General features: G+C 34.6%; 1 protein-coding gene across 1 annotated transcript in view; it reads right to left on the reverse strand.

Moving 5' to 3' along the window:
* Positions 1 to 254: 254 nt before the first annotated feature.
* The window catches only part of LOC103799776 (probable G-protein coupled receptor 125), a 37,006-nt gene continuing 18,096 nt past the window's right edge, over positions 255 to 19,164 (reverse strand). Inside the window, exons 6-7 of the mRNA XM_009072123.1 lie at positions 17,575 to 17,720; positions 255 to 366 (exon numbers count right to left, since the gene is read on the reverse strand). Of these exons, the coding sequence (XP_009070371.1) occupies positions 309 to 366; positions 17,575 to 17,720 (204 nt within the window). The 3' untranslated portion in view covers positions 255 to 308. The remainder of the gene's footprint in view (positions 367 to 17,574; positions 17,721 to 19,164) is intronic.

A 19,164-nucleotide genomic window follows, 5' to 3' on the forward strand; every position in this document is an offset into this window, starting at 1 on the left:
GTTTAAGAACAACATGAAACTCATAGAGAGAAAATTGTTAATGTTAATGCTTGGAGAGAAATAATAGGAGGAGAAATCATACTCATGCTTTGAGTATTTTCTATTTGCACAAACATTTTATCCCTAGGGAGCACAACAGGCCTTTCAATTCTGTTTCCACAGTTAATTTCTTCTGGTAAAATGGCTGATACTCTTGTTTAGAGGTATTTGTTGCTACCTCATTTTTCCAGGCATTTGACTACTCTGGCATAGAGCTGTTAGCTGAAATTATTTTCCTGTTCCAGCCTACTTAATCGAACACAACTGCTTCACTGAGCATTGCAGTACACCTTTAGAAAGTCAATTACCATCAGGATGTCCTTCTGCCTTTCAAAGTGGAGAAAATAACCATTAACTATCAACTCTCATCCAGACAAGAAATTTTGATAACAGCCTATATATGACAATGGCATTTTATATAATATGAAAGTGAAATGAAAAGTAAAGAAAGCACAGACAATGACAGTAAGTGCTGTACCCTTATATTGTCACACACTTAATACTCAATTCACTTTATATTAGTATCAATGTTTCATGACTGTCAGTAGAACCACCTTGAATTTTAAATAGAAAATACAGATTTCTTTGGTTTTAGTTGAGATAATATTTCATTAAGACTGCCAAAGGAACCAAATGAAACTACTAGCAGGAGGACATATATTTAATTTGGTTTGACTGTGAAAGTCACTGACAGGGGGTTCTGATCTATGTTCTCCTCTGACTAAATTTTGAATCATATTTTAAAAAAGAAATTTATGTGAATCTCATACTTTATTATGGCAACTACCAACACAACTCCCTGAATGCCCCTGTGTTTCATGCATTATAGAGTTTGACACTTGCTTTCTAGGCAACATATTGTTGCCAAGAAGAATGCTTTTTCTTCTGCAGTATTTTTTTAACATTTCAAGCAGACCAGTCAAATTCTTGTTTTGTAATTTTTATATGACCTGAGAATACACTATTTTCAACTTTCACTGAAGGAGAATCTTTGGAAAGTTAATTCAGAGGCTGTTTATTCACTACTTGGTATGTTTTGGGGGTTTAGGTATGAAGTATATATGTTGTATTAAAAAAAGATATTCTGAAGCCTTAATATTTATTATGAGCTATCCTGCCAAGTTAGAGCTAAACAATATTGATTGCATAAGATTCACAGGTAATATATGAGTAATACTCTCAGTTTTATTTTCTCTTAAGTTCTCTCTCTGCACACACAGAGAATGATACAGAAGATATTAATGACCAAACCATCGATGCCATGAAGACAGGGACTTTACTGGTAGACCCAGGCACCTTGTTCTTAAGACTTGCTCAGCTAACCATTCAAGACAGATTTGTGCAAACAGACCATGAAAAGAGAATACCAGAACTTCTGGGAAATAACTCTAGAGTGATCACACTAATTATATTTCTTGAAATTCATGTATTATTTTCCTTTTTGTCTTATATGAATCAATGATCGTATATGAAGGGCAAGATCTTTTCTTGCCATGCCAGAGGGAGCTGCAGTTGTTTAGAAGAACACGAAAAATACTAAAAATATGTCAAAGACATGGATTTCCACAAAACTGACATTGTTAATTTGCACCTTTTTTTGCAAGATGCAAAATTAAGACCGTGTTCCAGAGGGCAAGTGATAAAGAATCTCAGCTTTTTATACTGAACTTTTATGTGGGCACAGGAAAAGCTGAAATCTGATTTCTTACAGATTTTCTTAGGACTGTCTTTGCTGTCCAAAAAGTTACAATGTCCCTTGCAAGTATTTCCCCATAGTTATGCCACCTGTCTATAATTTCAGCCTTCCCTTATGTTGAGATATTTATCTTTGTTATTCACCTGCTCATCTAGTCATGTGAAACTTAGAGAAGTTTAATGATCTCTATCCATCTCAGATTGACTAGCCAGGTTATTAGACAGGAAAAGTCTGAAAGACACACACTTAAACAAACTGTTTCTTTAAGGAGATCGAAATGTAAATAATAATAAATTTCCATTTTTCCATTACAGATAATGATAGACAAAATATGAAAACTTGAACTTTCGTTGTTAAAAATCTAGCAACAGGAACCTGAAATTCACTGTTTTCAAAACTGTCCTGCTTTTTTTACACTACTACTACAAATTTTACTGTAGTTTACTAATTCTTGAATGATGAATGTTAGTATTACTATTTACAGAGAAAAAATAGTAGTGAGAAAGCACAGCTTCAACATGCTAAAGAGCTGGCTCTGAAATATTGCAAGCATCTTATACAGCCTGTTTGATTGATATTGGCCATTAATAATCTGTTTAGGAAATTTAATGTTGCCCCATGAAATCTGCCATTTCTGAAAAAAAAAAATAAATTCCCTTTCTTCAATGAAAATGAAAATTATAGCTTCAGACATGACTACATGTAAAACTGCTGAATGCATCAGCTGATTTCTGTCACATAACAATGACTGGGCTCTTACTGTCAGAGTACTCTCAGAAAGACTAAAATTATACATGTTCTGGCCACCATGTAACATACATATTTTTAATATTTAATAGAGGCATATTAAATAGGTTCTTATGTCCTTGTAAAGTGCTTTCTTTTGAAGTTTACAAACCAACAGTACATTTCATCCCTTTACCTAAATTTGTTCAACATATCCTGTGCCTATTCTTGTGATGTCCGTACACGATACTCAAGACATATTTAGATTGTCTGTATATAGATAATATATGGGGGTGGCTTTATTGACTTTGAAATACTCGAACTTGAAAGTATTAAAGCATTCTTACGATTTCTGAGAATTTTACTAATAAACACCTCATCTTCAAAATATTGTTAAGGATTAGGTGCTACATCCCCAAAATTAAACAATTAGTGTTTCAGGCTTCTGCATCTCTGGGTTTACAATTATGTGCTAACCACAAATTACTTCTACTTTCCATTTCTTTAGATAATTTGGTTTATTTTCAACTGCATGTACCTAAAATCTAATCACACAGCTGTAGCAAGATGTATCCTCAGGCAAAGTGAGAGGACAAACAGTCTTGTTTAAGACATGAAGAAACCCCACAGCAAATAAAAATAATATGATTTTGATTATTAAATTTTATCCATCTACAAGAAGTATTCAGTCACAAATACAGAGGGCCATTTAAAATTGCAAAACATTTATGCAGAGGGTCCATGGAAACCACAAAACACTTTCTGTTGAATCTTTTCAGCTACCAAGCTTTTGTCATTGAGAAATCAAACCCAAACAAGCAGGTTTTGAACTCCTCTAAAGACCATACTTAGTGTACAGTAAAGGAAGAGACTCTGTGTTTCAGTTTGGTTCCCATTTTAAAATATTATGAATAATCTTTTTTAATACTTCTAGTATTTTTAGGGTTTGCCACAGGTCAGGAGTTAAGGAGGGAGCATCCCTGAAAGTAGTACCTTCAAATATCAGACGATGTTCATTCACACTGAATATTGCTTTCAATTATACAGAAAACCATCTGGAAACATTTTCAGGTAAAGCCAGTGCAAGGCACAGACGTTAAAATCCTAAGATACAGCTTCAATGACTCGACATATCGATCCTGAAGGCACTACATTTTTGCTGTATTTACCAAGACTTCACAAGGAAAAATCAAAAATAAAGTATTATGTGTAAGTGCCTTTGTGAGTTAAACATGTGCCTTTTTTTTTCCCTAATTATTTATATCCTCATATTGTCTTAGTTCGCAGATACTTCTTGAGAAAAAACATCTCAGTCCTTATATGGAGCAGCAGGCCAGAATACAGTGCCTGCCTCAAGATCTAAATTCCACTCTACAAAGACTAGACTTCCTGAAAATTCACGCACCAGAAAACTAAAACGGGAAGCTGCAAAATATAGGTCAGGCAAAAAATCCAAACTGTGAAGCTATGAAGATGAAACATTTAAATTTTTTTCCAACCAGTATTTTTTTTCCAAGTATCTATTATCTAATCATTTCCAAATAATGAGTTTATTTTCCTTTTCAGGGTAACATGACATATCAAAAAAGTTGTTATCTTCAATGAACGAGAATTCAATTTTACAGCTGGCAACATTTGGAACATGTAACTACATGCAACCACTACTTACACCTCAGTGAACTCATACAGAAAGAAAACCTTAGAAATCCAAATCTGATTAATTGTGAATAACTGTTCTCCTTACTTGGTAATCTGATGGAAATCCAACATTTTTTAAAGCACACTTTAATAATTCCTGCCCTTTTTCACTCAGAAATCCTTAGTAATGACAGCTTTGTTTTCATATATTTCAACCTGTAACATATTCCTCAGTTTTGCTATTTGAAAGAAAGCTGCATTTCCTTTTTTTTCCTCATAGTTCAGCTACTAGCTTAATTATTAGACCCAGTAATTTTATACCCATGTAGTAATGATCAATGTATTTGGATATTTTTCAACAACCATCAGCCTTTTTGTTAGGGCACAACAAAGTTCCCTACCTTCTTAACACCACAGACATTGATAGATCAGTGTACACTGATCAAGGGGAACAAAAAACCACTATGCATAATAACATGCCCCGAAGCAAGACACAATTTAAATTTTACTTTGGTACAGTGAACTATTACACCAAGTGAACCTGCGCCTTTATATGATACTCGGCAATCAGGTGCTTGGACTCTCTTCTGTGATGGGAAAGACAGATTCTCTTTCCTTGAATGAGACAATTAAGGGTCAGCCATCACATGTAAGTGCAGAGAGCACTGGATATTCAGCACAGATGGTGCTAGTTTCCTTATAAGGTAAGGAAACTTCCAATTTGCAGGGATGGAAAATCACTTCTATGGACTAGAGAAACAAGAATCCTCATCTGCTGTGGCAGAATGAGGGGTCCACCATATGAAGAATTTCTTTTGCTATCCCTTATATTGTCTCATCAATAGTTTAGATACACTATGTGCAAATCAATGGGTATTTCTTGTGTTTATAAACATGATATTTATATATTTTACATTACATAGCTAGGAGTTTTAACTTTACATTATATACCTATTGATTTTAATGATGTTCTTTTAGACTCATGGAGTTTTGTTCACAGGATTGAGTGATTTTTTTGTGTTTTATTTCAAGCTAGGTTACAGCCCTTACATTTCATGTTTGTGGCCCATTCAAGGTGAAAGCTAAAAGGACACAGAACTAGGATGGGAGGACAAAATAAGCTCCTTGCAGGTTTTCTAAACTTGACTAGATGAGACCCTGAGATAACTTTTAAGCTGTATCTGCTTTGAATGGAGAGGTAAACTAGATGAGTTACAGATGTAACTTATTATTTTTATGACTCTATGATTAATTTATTATTCCTTGTTACCTTTTCAGTCTTATAAGTGTCCATCCATACCAGCTGTCAATGCAGGGAATGGGTCTCTAAACCTACTGCTCTTCTAGTACATATCAGTCTGTAAACTGAAACATATGCAGTGCTCAGAGTAGACTGATTCACAGTTAAGTGAGCATAGCTTGAAAATTCCTAAATTTTCAAATATATCTTGAATATATTTCAATATAAATACATTTCAAATATACTTCAAATATTAATTTTCAAAGAAATAAATGTGTCTAAAGTCAAAGTTCTTTAGAAGAGTGCAATGCATTATCAAAATGTAACTAAGATAGGACATGATCGAGGTCAGAAAGAGACTTCACATCCCACCAACAATCCCTACTGCTTTGACTGTAGCCAGCCAAGAATAGTTGCAACAAAAGAGAAGTTTATGCTGTGTATAAAACCCATTATTGTATCTGGTAAGTTGTGCACCCATTACTTATCTAAGTGTTCCCACTGGCTTTGATCAAACTCTATGTAAGTGAAATGCAGACGTGCATGATTTTGTACTACACAACTTATTCTTTTTCAGAAACTAATCTACCCTTTAAAGAATGTTAGAGAAGTTTCATCTTTAGAGTTTGCAAAAAGGAAAAAGCTTACTTTTTCATTTGTTTTTGTGGAGAAAGTCTTATATTAAGATTTATGCAATGTTATTCACTTCTGCAACTTCCAATTTTTCATCTTGACAGATATCCAGTAGCCAAGAAATTAAAATCTTACCAGGTAGGTGTAATTAAATGTAACAAGCAACAGGGAAGCATTAAAACATGTTGAAAATGACTTGGTTATTTTTTTTAGATGGTTTTGGACTTTTGGCTTCTTTCTGGAACACTTCATAGTCCATAGGATGTAATTCAATCTGCTAATCTAGGAGCAGCAAAAAGCATTTTTGTAATGCTATATATGAAAAAAAGGATTACGGCTTACCCTGCTATTAACTTACAGACAAGCTATTCAATGAAAGACTCGATTCTGCAAAACCATGAAGGTATAGATGTATTGGTAAAAGTTCAGGTTTGCATTTTGTCCTTAATTCACCCTATTGAAAAGTAAGAAACAAAGGTACCATTGCATGAGTTCATGAATGTCAACCCCAATTTTTAGCTTTAATGTTGACATTTTTTGCTGTTGTCAGTCTTAGTCTTACTAAGCTGAGCTATGTAAAATATTATATATATGATGATGGCATGAATGTTTGCTTTTTCCTATTGTTTGAATGCTGACATATACAAAAATCTATTTTTGGTGATCCCTAGTCCAGATTTTAACCAGAAGCATAAAAAAAGCTTCTCCATCATATATAAAAAGGTCAAAAGATAAGTTTCCAAAAAATCATGGGGTTTCTTGGAGCACTTGGCCAGAAGTGATCATGAAGTGCTGGAGCAGGTCCAGAGAAGAGCAATGAGGCTGGTGAAGGGACTCGAGCACAGGTACTCTTAGGAGAGGCTGAGGGAGCTGGGGTTGTTTAGCCTGGAGAGGAGGAGGCTCAGGGGAGACCTTATCACCCTCTACAACTCCCTGAAAGGAGGTTGTAGTCAGGTGGGGGTTGGTCTCTTCGCCCAGGCAACCAGCAGTAGGACAAAAGGGAACAGACTCAAGCTCTGCCAGGGTTCATTTTCTGATAAATTGTTAAAATCTTGAATGATTTTCTGAGTACTAAGTGTGATCCAATAATAATGGCATTACTGCTTTGTCTGTGTGAGTACTTAATCAATAGAAGCATAAAGTTTAATCTGGACATTCTGTTTTGCTAAGGTATTTAAATATTATCTATTTAAATTATTTTAATCTGTATAATTAAAAATCATGGAGATTTACCAAACTTTATTTGTAAGTATCAAAACCCAATATTTTTGATCTATGAACTAAAATCTTCTTGTGATTAAATCTGTGTAGCTCACTGAAAAGACATTGTGGGTGTGCATGTTTCAGAGCAGAAGCTGGTCTAATTTTTTTATGTTTTATATAGTACGGTGTTACCTGAATAGAAATACCTGGAGGACCAGCAGCCAGTTTCTACAAGACTCATAACATTTCCAAACACTGAAGGCATATTTGGAACACATTAGTTTCAAAGTCTCTTCTGTCAGAATTTGCTTGCATAATAAAACATGAGAGTTTCTTATGGGACCAACAAGGTTGTAGAAATTCAGCCGTAAATAAAGGTTGAAAAAATGATAATACTGCTAGGAAAAATCCTTGTTTTATGAATAACAAAACTGTAGGGCAGGAATGAACATCAAGAGGTCATCTAGATCACTCAAAACCTCTGAGTCAGGGTCACCTTAAACATCTATTATGAATAGCTTGGCTTTGTCTAATCTGTGTTAACAAATTGCTTGTGACAGAGTTTCCACAGCCTCCCAGGTAACCTGTTTTAATTGTCAACTATTCTCATAGATTAAAATAGTTTTCTAATATTAATGTATTTACCCCTAACTGCAATTTAAGCCTATTGTTTATTGTGTGATTTTATCTTTAATGTCTTCTCATTTGGAGTTTTTAATGACCACTAAGTTGAAAGGAAAAGAATCACCCACATTTCCAGTAATGGTCTTCAGCTATTTAGGATATACAAGGTCAAGGAGATCACTGGAAGTTTGTGTGTATTTTTCCATGGTCTCTCAACTCAAAACCAAGTAAATTAATCTAATGCAACTTTTCCTCCCAAGACTTTTAAGCCTTCTTTTCAAACCGGCATAAACCAGAGATTATCACATATAGTTGACAGGAAGTATGCATAAAATAAGTCAGGCAGGTCTGAAGCTGAATTTAAAACAGTTAGAGTTAAATATGCTCCAACATATTTAATGTAATATGCATAGCTGTAGATTTCACCAGTTTTGTTTGTCCAAGGAATATATTTTCATTTCCTTGGATTTTTTCATTCGTTAATAAGGAAAATATTCTGAAATGTTAAAATTACATATTTAAAACTATCATTGCTAATATATACACGTGTGCATAAAAAGATACATTTCATTTTTATTGCTAGTTTGTTTTGAGATAACCCATGTACTTCTTATTGTTTAGCATTTACTCCTGAAATCTAATAATATCTTCAGTTTACTTTAAGGAATAGTAGCAATGCATTAGTAAATGCAATCCCTAGTGAGTCCTATGCCATGCTACAATTCAAATGCACAGTGATTGTACTGTACTGCAGTTATTACAGACTACTGCACAATCCTCTATTAGACTAGTTGGTTGCCTGCAGTGTTCTAGTTTCTGTGACATTGTAGATTATCAGTCTGCACAACATACCTTACAAATCTTCATGTCTTATGTTTTCTTGCGATATCACTGTTTTCATTACAGTTAAGCTGCATGTGTACAGGTGCCTACTTAAGAGACAGGGGTCCTGTAACAAGCTTTAAGTTCCAGCTTGCTCACAGAAGAATTTTCATAAGGAAGAATTTGTATCTAACGTGACTCTGGATTTATTCAAACAAATCAAATTCTTAATTTTAAATTTTTCTTAATAATAAATGAGTACAATCATCCACAATTAAAAGTCAGATAGTCATTTCTGTAACTGTGGTGAATATTATTTCAGGCAGATCAGAATGCTTAGTTCTTTGTCCATACAATGACAATAAACACATTCAAAACAATCTTATGCATTTCTCTTTATGGCATTTTTTTCATAGTAAAGTTTAATCTATATGACAGCAAAGAATCATCTGAGAAAATATTTAGTTCTTTCAAATCTGATAAAGTTTCCTACAAGGCATCCATTTGGAGTCTGAATATATTATGTTCAAGGATTTGTAGAACTTGTAAAATTCCCAATCAGCATTTTGCATTTTGCCTGGAGCAGCATATCAAAGCATGGAGCACTTTATCAAGGTTACCCACCCTCTAACTTACCCTCTACAATTATGTACATGACTATCTCAAATTCTAGGAAGTATTGAAGCAAGGAACAGTGTGACAAGAATTCTGAACTTCCAGGAGATACCTAGACGTGAACTCGTGATAAAAGCAGCTGAAAATTAAATCTAATACAGTTCTGCAACCAGCATGTTGCAGTTCCAGCCTTTAAAACCTGAAAATATAATAGGAATCATTATAAGTCTCCATGAAGCTCACAACTTTGCAAGCTTGCAAATGCCATAACTCATGTAGTTAAACTTTCTAAGTCCCAACACCATGATTCCCTCATTAAATGACCAGGTATCACTCAGGTGTGGTCATCTGTTTTTGGCTGCATTTGTCAATAGCTTTAGAACTGGAGAGAGCTTCAGTTAAATGGATCAGTATACATGACTTGCTATGCTGTTTAATAGGTTGTTTACAAGTAGTAAGTTGACATATGTTTCTTTTGTAATACCCATAACCCATTTCTTTTCTTCTGTGCTAAGTAGCTCAGAAACTCTTCCTTAAAAAAAGTTAAAACTTCACTTACTACCTCAACATTTCTTTAAGATTTGGTATTATTCTGTTTCTACTCTGTAAAGTGTTAACATCATGTGTATCTTGCCTGTACCTTAGCTAATGAAGTTATGACAGTAACAAAATCCTTCTTCTACTTTGATTGTGACATGATCTTTAATAAGGTCAAATCAAGGAGGAACCCCTGTTCCAGGGATCATTCACTAAAAGTATTTGATAGTGCATTCAGGTCAGTTTTGAAGAATAGTAATGACACCTAGAACATGAGAACAAACTTTTGAAATACTTTCAGTCTGAGTGATGATTCACAGGTCAGATGAAGTGAAACTAAAAGCAAAGTAGGTGGCTCTGTTACCACCTTTCTTGTAGCAACACAATAATTCAGTCAGTCACCTTGAAGGTGGAGAGGAAAAGTTCTAATCACTTCTCCTGCTTGATTCAGAGTAGGCAGGAAAATACCTCCACACCATGAAACCACTATATGACACTGGTAATCTGATGCTGTCAGCAATGAACATTTACGTGGCTTAGAAAGTGCAACAATTTTCTGAAGGTACCGATGACTATATATTATTATTGCCACTGTGAATCTCTTTAATATTTTTTTTTAAGTGGAAATTTTCAACAATTAATTTCAACAATTAATTCAATTAATTCAAAGCTGAATTAAAGATTTGCTTAAGATAATTTTCTTCCCATATGACAGACATTTAGCTTCAGATTGAAATTCAGTTAAAACGTTCATGAAAATGTTTCCCTTGTCACCATTTGATACCTTTTTCCACTGCAGACCTTTCAGTTACATTGCTAGCTAGCAGTGAAATGGCTCTGGCTATAATCCTTGACTCCATCTGACCATACATCAGCCTTTTAAAAGTGATTGTGTTAAATTGGATGTAATAACAGTATGTCCTTGTGCTGGTTTGGGCTGAAGTAGAGTTAACTTTCTACACAGTCACTAGTGTGGGCCTAGGTTTAGGATTTGTGCCCAGCACAGGGTTGATAATGCAGAGATGTTTTTACTATTGCTGGGCAGAGCTTACACATCATTAGCTGTGCTGTACCTTCTTTGAATGTCAGTTATTAAAATTGTCATCAGAATAGATCACTGTTCAAAAGTTTAGCTCTTTAACTAAAACTCTGAAAAGGCTGTTATCCTTAGATTATTTGAATATCCACTATAATAATATATGAACTTATTTTGATGTTGAATATAAGTCTTATTTTGGTGAATAAAACTAACACAACAACTGGAAGGAAAACATGACTTCTCTTACACTCAATTTTTATCAAATACAAAAAATTTGAAAAAAGGTATATCAGCAACAGAAACAAGAAACACAGGAATAGTGTTTTGTAGATGATATTTAAGAAATATCACTAGATGACCTTTAAGGTCCTTTCCAAGCCAAGCCATTCTATGAAAACAGCTCTTACACACTTTGTTCTTTTTAGGAACTTAAAGTATGGACTGCTCTTTTTAGGAACTTATAATAGGGAGGCTATAAGCAGCCTTAAGAATACACGAGGATTGCAAAAACTAATTACAGCACAATTTTAAAATGATTTAGTTACATCTTAATTTCCAATATCTACAATAAGACAGAGTCATAAGTTAAATTTCCTGATCACTGACCCTGTCTACATCAAAATGTTCTGCCCTCTAAGCAAAGGATACAAATATTTAAATTATAGCCAGCTTCCTTGAGCATGATAAAGCAGATTTTTGGTGAGACTGTTGGCTTACCACGCCACAGTTCATCCAGCTGGTAAAAAACTTATTCACAGGGAGACATCACTTTCACTGACTCTCCAATAACACAACTGTGTGTATTCTAATAGTAAAGAATGAACTGCAGAGATCTCCTCAGGACTTCTGAGAATTCTGTCCTGGGGCATTTCCTATTTAAATCAACATATACAAACTATAGAGGATTATAAAGGAAAAGACAGATACTCCCTTAGGATAATCAGGCCTAAATTTACACTTTATAAAGGTTTGGTATGTTCACTGTGGGAAGGAAAAACAGGCTTCCATGGACCAAGATTCTATGAATTAATATTTAAGGACATATCATAAAGAAGAAAACAATGGACTGTAATTGATGCTTTTCATCTGACCTCTTTCTCTCTCCTTCTCTCTCAATCCTTGTTTGATACTAGGAGACATGAATTCATGAGAGCCAGTGCTAATGAAAAATGTACTAGAACTTAACTGCATTTCAGAGCTGCTGGTGTCAAGGGGAAAAGTAATGTCTGTGTCTGTCAGAATGTAAATTAAGATGCTTCATATGATTCAGCCTGAAGATTCAGAAAAGGGCATGGCCAAGAAAGTAGCTTATTTGCCAAACTTGACGTTGAACAGAGAATTTGTTATCATCATCAAATTTTGATCCCCCATTACATTGCTATTATGCTGTAATAAATTGTAGCCAATTTGTTATAAATGATAGGGGACATTTTCTGGACCCTGAGATTCACAAAAACCATTTTCTGAAGTCTTTCAAGCTTGGAAATATTAGAAATAATTAGTTCTTTTTATTCTAAGGTTTTTCTCTAGACATAAGGACATAAGCATTCTTAAAAAAACTAAATAGAAGTCTTTACTCCTTATAAGTGGAATGTTTTTAGCATCTCTATTATGGTGCAAAAATATCATGTGATGATTTTCAATGACATCATGAATATTGCTGTGTGCAACTCAAATTAGGAAACAGCCTGCTTTATTGCTAACCTATTCAGTAAAAATTACATCATCAATTTGTGATGGAAGTCATATTTCCTGCCAGGCTCTCTCAAGTCCAGCAGATAGGCAAAAGCAGCAGTACACAGCAGTGAGTCCATTTGGGCCCATGAGTTGGTTTCCAGCTTGTCAGAAAAACAGATTAAGCATCTAAATGTTCATCCTGATAGAAGCATGGTTAACACTATGAGCAAAGCACTAAGCATGACCCCTGTGGTATCATGGAAGTCTGTAAAATCTCCTCACTGTAAGGCAAGAGGCTCATCACAGGACTGGCTGACAATAACAGGAGAAGGTTTTCCTCTATTTGAAAGTGTAGCATGGTTTCTCCTTTTTTTTGCCGTGAAAGGATTTAGCTTAATTTAGTGTCACAAAGCTATGGTTTAGCTGGATACTACTGATTAATGTTTAGTAGCTGAGAGAAATAACGAGCTTGGGAATGACTGGGAACTGCTGCTGCCACATTCACAGGAGAGGGGGAGGATGCAAGTGGAGCACTGTTGCATCTCGCTCATCCATGTGATCTGGGCGTAGGTTGTTAATCACCACCACACCATCAACACAGCTCACTAGGAAGAGCCCTGTAGTTGCTGCTTCCAAGACATCACTCAGTACTCTGGAAGCATATGTATGATGTACAGAAAGTTGCCCATATAGAAGCTCATATAGAATAGCAGACAAACACACAAACACATGTATCTGCATGCACACATCCATTAGCAGATATTACAGTTCGACTGAACTACTCCAGTTCCCACCTATTTCTAGGTCTGCTCTGTGTGCATGTTAAAGGACAGTTTCTATAAAACAGTTAAGAAATTTCAAAATATATGAATATGCAAACAGCTTTCTCATTCTAGAAATTATTCTTAACTCTTAAAATTATTTAAGGTTGAAAACAGCAAGAGAATGGAATTGAAGCCAGTGGTACTGACTGTAGGTAATCTGTGTGCCCTCCTGAAAACTGCACAAAATTCTTTGTGTTTATTTTTATTAGCCATAGTACTAAGCCTAATACTTTGAATACAAGGCAAAGGACACACAATCTGTTCCTAAATTGCTACTACAGCTAGATATACAATTTTTCTAAAGCACTGCATAATGTACTTTTTCTAGAAGCCCCACAATATTAGTCAGAAAATTTAAAAGTGCTTATCAAGATACACTACATAATAAATAAGACGAAGTTCAGCAGAGACACTGACATCAACTGTTATCCACCTTGCAGTTGATTCTGCAACCTTATTTATGCACATTGATGTTTCCTCATGACAGATATAGGATATTGGACTCTCTAATCTAAAGTCTGCCATATTAGTTATCTTGCAAGACATTCATTGAATAAAAAAGGTGGGAGAAAATTAGAACATATATTTGTACCTAACCCTGAGATAAAACTTAATTATCTGTCTCCTTAGCACCTGGCCCAGCTGGCAGCTTATTTCTTTTTTTTAATTTTAAATGTTTTATACTGCAATTGTGCTCCGCAGTTATCTTATTAAAAATGAAAGCAATCTGATTTTTCTCTTTCTAGAAAGGAACAATTTTAACAGAATATCTTTCAGAAATATTTTCTGCTTGGTCTGTTCTTCTGTCTAATCTGTATGTGCACAGTGCATCCCATGAAAAATGCATGCACATACCAGATTTAAAAAATAATACTACCTGTGCCTCAGCTTGGGCTGATGAGGTTTTACACATTGCAAGTAATAGTGAATTTTGCATGCCCCTTTGCCTTTGCTGGCAAAGTCTGACTCCAGATGAGTCAGAAGCTAAACTCTGCCAGGTTTAACAAATGCCCACAGAGGATGAACAGATAGAATTATTTATTTCTATTAAGAATACCAGAGAGTATATTTTACAGGAAGTAATTTCATTATCTGTTGAAGTGCTAAAATTCAATGGTGCATTAATTTGATCCACCTCATTAGCATCCAGGCACATTTAGAGAAACTCGTCAAAATTGTTACAGTTGGTTCCAGTCATCAAAGTGATAGACCTGCGAAGTTTAACTCTATAATTATTACCTCATATATATTAAATGAATAATTTCTATAATAAAATATATATCATATATAATGTATCATATAATTCATGATTAATGTATAAAAAGAGGCAATATTTAAAATAATATTGCCAAGCATTTCAGCAAAATTACACTGTGAAAATGTTTCTAATTTGATCACATATCTAGAACAGAGAAAAGTAATAGAGAACAACAATTTTACATCATAGGATACTTCTTGCTGCAGCTCAAGGAAAACTAGGAGAAAAAGATCAAGGGCACCTCATTTGTGTTGCTTCTGCAAATGAATATGCCAATAGCAGGCAGGGAAGCAACTGCTACAACCACACATCCCTTTCTACTAACAGAAGATAGATTTAGAGATTTTGATTCTTTTAGATATTTTGGTATTTATTTTCACTATTTCAGCTCCTTTTTAGAGTGGATCAAGCTCCTTGAAAAAATGTGGTGAGACAATTTTTATAATTTCTTGGTAAATTCCATGTCATAGATTTATGTATTGATTTTTGGCAGCAGACTCCACTTACTGCTCACAAAAGATATCCTTATGTCTCATATAGCAAGTGCATATATAAGGAATACAAAAACACTCATATGTGAACTGGAAATATAGTTTATCACGTCCAACCACCACCAGAAAAGACTCGAGGACAAAAGTGTACAGTTCTTATGAAACACATTCATCTATTTCTACTCAACAAAACCTGAACACAAGGCAAAGTGGGTCTACAGACAGGGATTACTGACAAACTACCTCTTGTTTAAAAGTGTCTTGTAGACTGTATTATATGCTTCCTATCAGTGGTGGTCCTGACATATAAAAATGCTTAAGTCAATCTCCATTTGAATAAACTATACCATTTAGCTATCTACTGGTGTCAACAGAGATAAATTAACACTCCCTCACCCAAACCCAGACTCAGACAAACTGCAATGTTATCTCTTATGCATCTGAGGAACAATATGTATAAAAGCTGCTGTTGGCTTACAACACAAGAATACTGACAACACTGACTAGTTAAAACATTTCTTATAAATGACTGTACTGAAATATGGATTGTATGGAAGTATTATGATACAGAATAATTCTGATTTTAATTTTAATAAAACCAGGAAACTTAAAATGCCCAGAAAAATTATCATTCTAAAAGAACAACAATTACTAAGTTTTTCTGCAATTATGAGGAATTTGCTTGCTTAGAGTGGTTTTTAATCCTACATATACTATGCCTGTTTTCTACATGAAGCAAAATTGATCCTTACTGTTTTGAATCTAGTGTTAACCGTTATGGAATCATTTGACACAGTGTGTGTCTCTAGAATATGTGGTGCCCTGCATGAGAAAAATAACTTAGAATAATTTTACTTAGCTATTAAACAATTATGCTCATGTTCTACTACAGCTAAAAGGAGGTTTATCATTTCTACTGCTAAACTTAAAATAGCCACTATTTATTTTCACTGTCTGAGAACCTCAACATGACTGGTACAACAAAGATTCTAATTAGAGTAATATTTTCTGAATCCTAATTGTCATTTGTTTTCTAACTCAGGATTTGAATTTGAAGAACATAGACTGTGCTGGGTCTGTGTAACCTGCAACAATTTTTTACCTTAATAGTCACACTGCAGCATTTGAAAATTGGCAATTATTCATTTTGCCATGAGCTGGTAAATGAAGGAGTGAAATTCTCATCTGTGAAGAATATTATAGCAAATCATGGATTAGCAAAGTCAGGCCCTCTCAGGGAAAGTAGATCCTCTTGCTTACACCTAGCAAAACTAAGGATCAATATGGCACTTATCTTCACAATATAAACCTTATGTTAACTTGAATCAATTTCATCTCTAGAAATAAAATGTTTTACAAAGAGAAAAACTAAACAAGTTAATGAAAATTTCAGTCAGCAGAATCAGACAGAAGAATGCAATTCATTTTCCTACAGACTTTTAACAAGTTGTGACATCACAATCATCTATAAATGCTCCCTATTAAAAATTTTGTATTTAAAATAAAATAGATAAGTCTGTTTAAAAGAATACACTAACATGGATTTTTCACAGCAAAGTCATAAATAGTAGAATTCATATTTCCTGTTCTTCACTATAAAACTGAGGTCTTTATGCTACATTGACCATTCAGGTTTTTCCATGATCTGTGGGGAAAGAGAGGCACCTCCGTAAGACAATACATCCTGTCCTCACACAAACATCCAAGACAGATGGGAGAAATTGTGCTCTGGAGGTTCTGCTCTGTCTTAGTCTCCCCCCAGATTCTATACAGGGATAATACAAAACTTTGGGTAATACCTATTTTTTTGATTCCTAGGCACAAAATAGATGAATGAATCTTCAAATGCCTTTGGATGGAAATCCTAGGTTGTGGCAAAGTTTTGTTGTGGGATTTTTTTCTGTCTAAACTGACTATTTTGGATTGGAGTTTCAGCATCTCATAGGCATCTGGTAAAAATGTTTACTGTATTACACCTGCAATGCTGTCAGAGACATGTTTGTTAGTCTGCTCCATCCAGAAAGCTGATAGGGAGTGCAGACTTCTAGTCGCTCCTGTAATAGCATTAGAACTCTGATGTGGAATGAGGAAGGTTGCTATCAGGTTATTAGGTTATCAATACAAGTGCGGGCAAAAATGACAGCAGGAGAGATAAGAGTAAAGGAAGAGTCATTATAGCTTAGTTTCTGATGCTTAAATAATGCTTAGAAGCAAGCCAGTTTTTGGTTTGTTTGTTGTTTTTTTTCCCCTTCCATAAGAAACCAACAAAACCATTTCAGTTCTTCCTGTTCAGATGAAGGTATCTGTACCCAGACAATACCAGTTCTGCATATTTCCATCTCCTATGTAGAGTTAACTATTAGCACATATATATGCCTAAGAGGCTCAACTATTTATGGATCCTATTAGCAATCTATAAAAAGAGAAGAATACAGACCTAAAAGTGAGAGTTTGCTTAAAATGGGTATGCTTTAGGAAGACATTAAAAAAAACTATAACTCATATTCCATACCTGAGTAGTTGTTGCTTTGGATAAGAAGATTGGTCACTGTTTTGGCATGGCTGAGGTTTTTTTGTGACTTGCTTATAAATGTTTCTGGCAGTTACTCCAATCCATAGCATAGTAGAGAGTGTAGAATAATGCAGTACTATGCCAACCTAAAAAACCAAGAGTGCAAAGTTAAACAACTCAGTAACAGGATCAGTAAAATGAGTTTTAGAAGAATCTTACTGCATAAGTGTATGAGCAAACAGCTTTTTTTTACTGAATTTGTAAGGGCATCTAACCAGGGAAAACAGTTTTGAAAAATAGACAGAATCTGTTATTTAATCTATCATAGGCAATATCTGTAATACCGGATGGAATATTATGAAACCAAGACTGTAAAGACATTTGTTTTCTAAGAACCTGATTAATAACAAATTTTTACACCTGGATTTAAAGTGATGTGAAGCTTAGTTGGTGCTGCAAGCTTTGTTAGCTTGTCATGACAATGCAATTAAAAATTACTGAGTGGCCATCATTTTTGCCTGCTATTGTGCTACTATTTCCTTTAATATTTCAGGAATATCCTGCTGTGGTTCCCTCTCTGCTACATACGGCCAAGGTTGACTTCTGTCAATGGGATCAGTGCTATTTGCCTAAACCCAGATTATCTTCAGACATATTTTAAGAAATTTACAAACTTGGCCATACAGTTTTTAAAATTAAATGACAGGTCTTAGCATCTTCTCTTAAAAATAAATATAAATGCTAATAGTGTTATTACAATTTTGTCTCCAAGAAACTGGTGTGTTTATCATTGAAAGAATAAGAAAGTACAAACACCTCTAAATTCTAACATCTTTGTTATGTTAGTAACTGTTATTCATTACCATGGAAGCAGTAATTGGAATTTTATCCAATCTCCAATGCTTTATTACATCAACTAAGTCTCCATCTGATTATATAAAATGAGGTTACCTTTGAAGCAATAACCTGACATTTTGCAGTGACAAGTAAAATACTGCTATAATTGGAAAGCACATAAATGTTTAAGGAATACAGAGAATTGCTGAATAAAGCTAACACAAATATATTATAATGATTTATTTCAACCAATGTTCATTTTTGCTCCACTTAAAACAAAATAACTGAAGAGTAAAGAAAAAAATTCCATGCATTTTGTTTACATTTGGTAATATAGCTTGAACATAGCTGCAAATATCAACAGAAAATCCTTTGTAATTTCTCTGAGACTTGTCTGTCACATTACACAAGGTACAAGAAGCAGAAATAAGAGAATGAGACAACTTTGCACCCTGAGCTGGCAGACATTGCCAGTTCAAGGCTAGTGCTGTCTGGACTTAGCTCATATGCAGCTTACAGCATTTCTGTAGGGATGCAGAGAATAGGATTATGAGTGGGGAGGGGAGTGAAGGAATAAGGCAGGAGGGAGAAGAGGAGGAAGAGAAATGAAGAAAAAGGAGGCAGAAGTCATGAAGAAGAACTGGAAAAATTCTGGTGATTTTGTTCCTAACCTCTTTCTCATTTCATCACAGCACTGCTGCTATATATTCTGCCTTCCACACAAGTATGCCATAAGAACATCAAGAGCAGGAA

This window comes from Acanthisitta chloris, unplaced genomic scaffold (assembly GCF_000695815.1).
Source record: "Acanthisitta chloris isolate BGI_N310 unplaced genomic scaffold, ASM69581v1 scaffold6643, whole genome shotgun sequence".
Lineage (NCBI taxonomy): Eukaryota > Metazoa > Chordata > Aves > Passeriformes > Acanthisittidae > Acanthisitta > Acanthisitta chloris.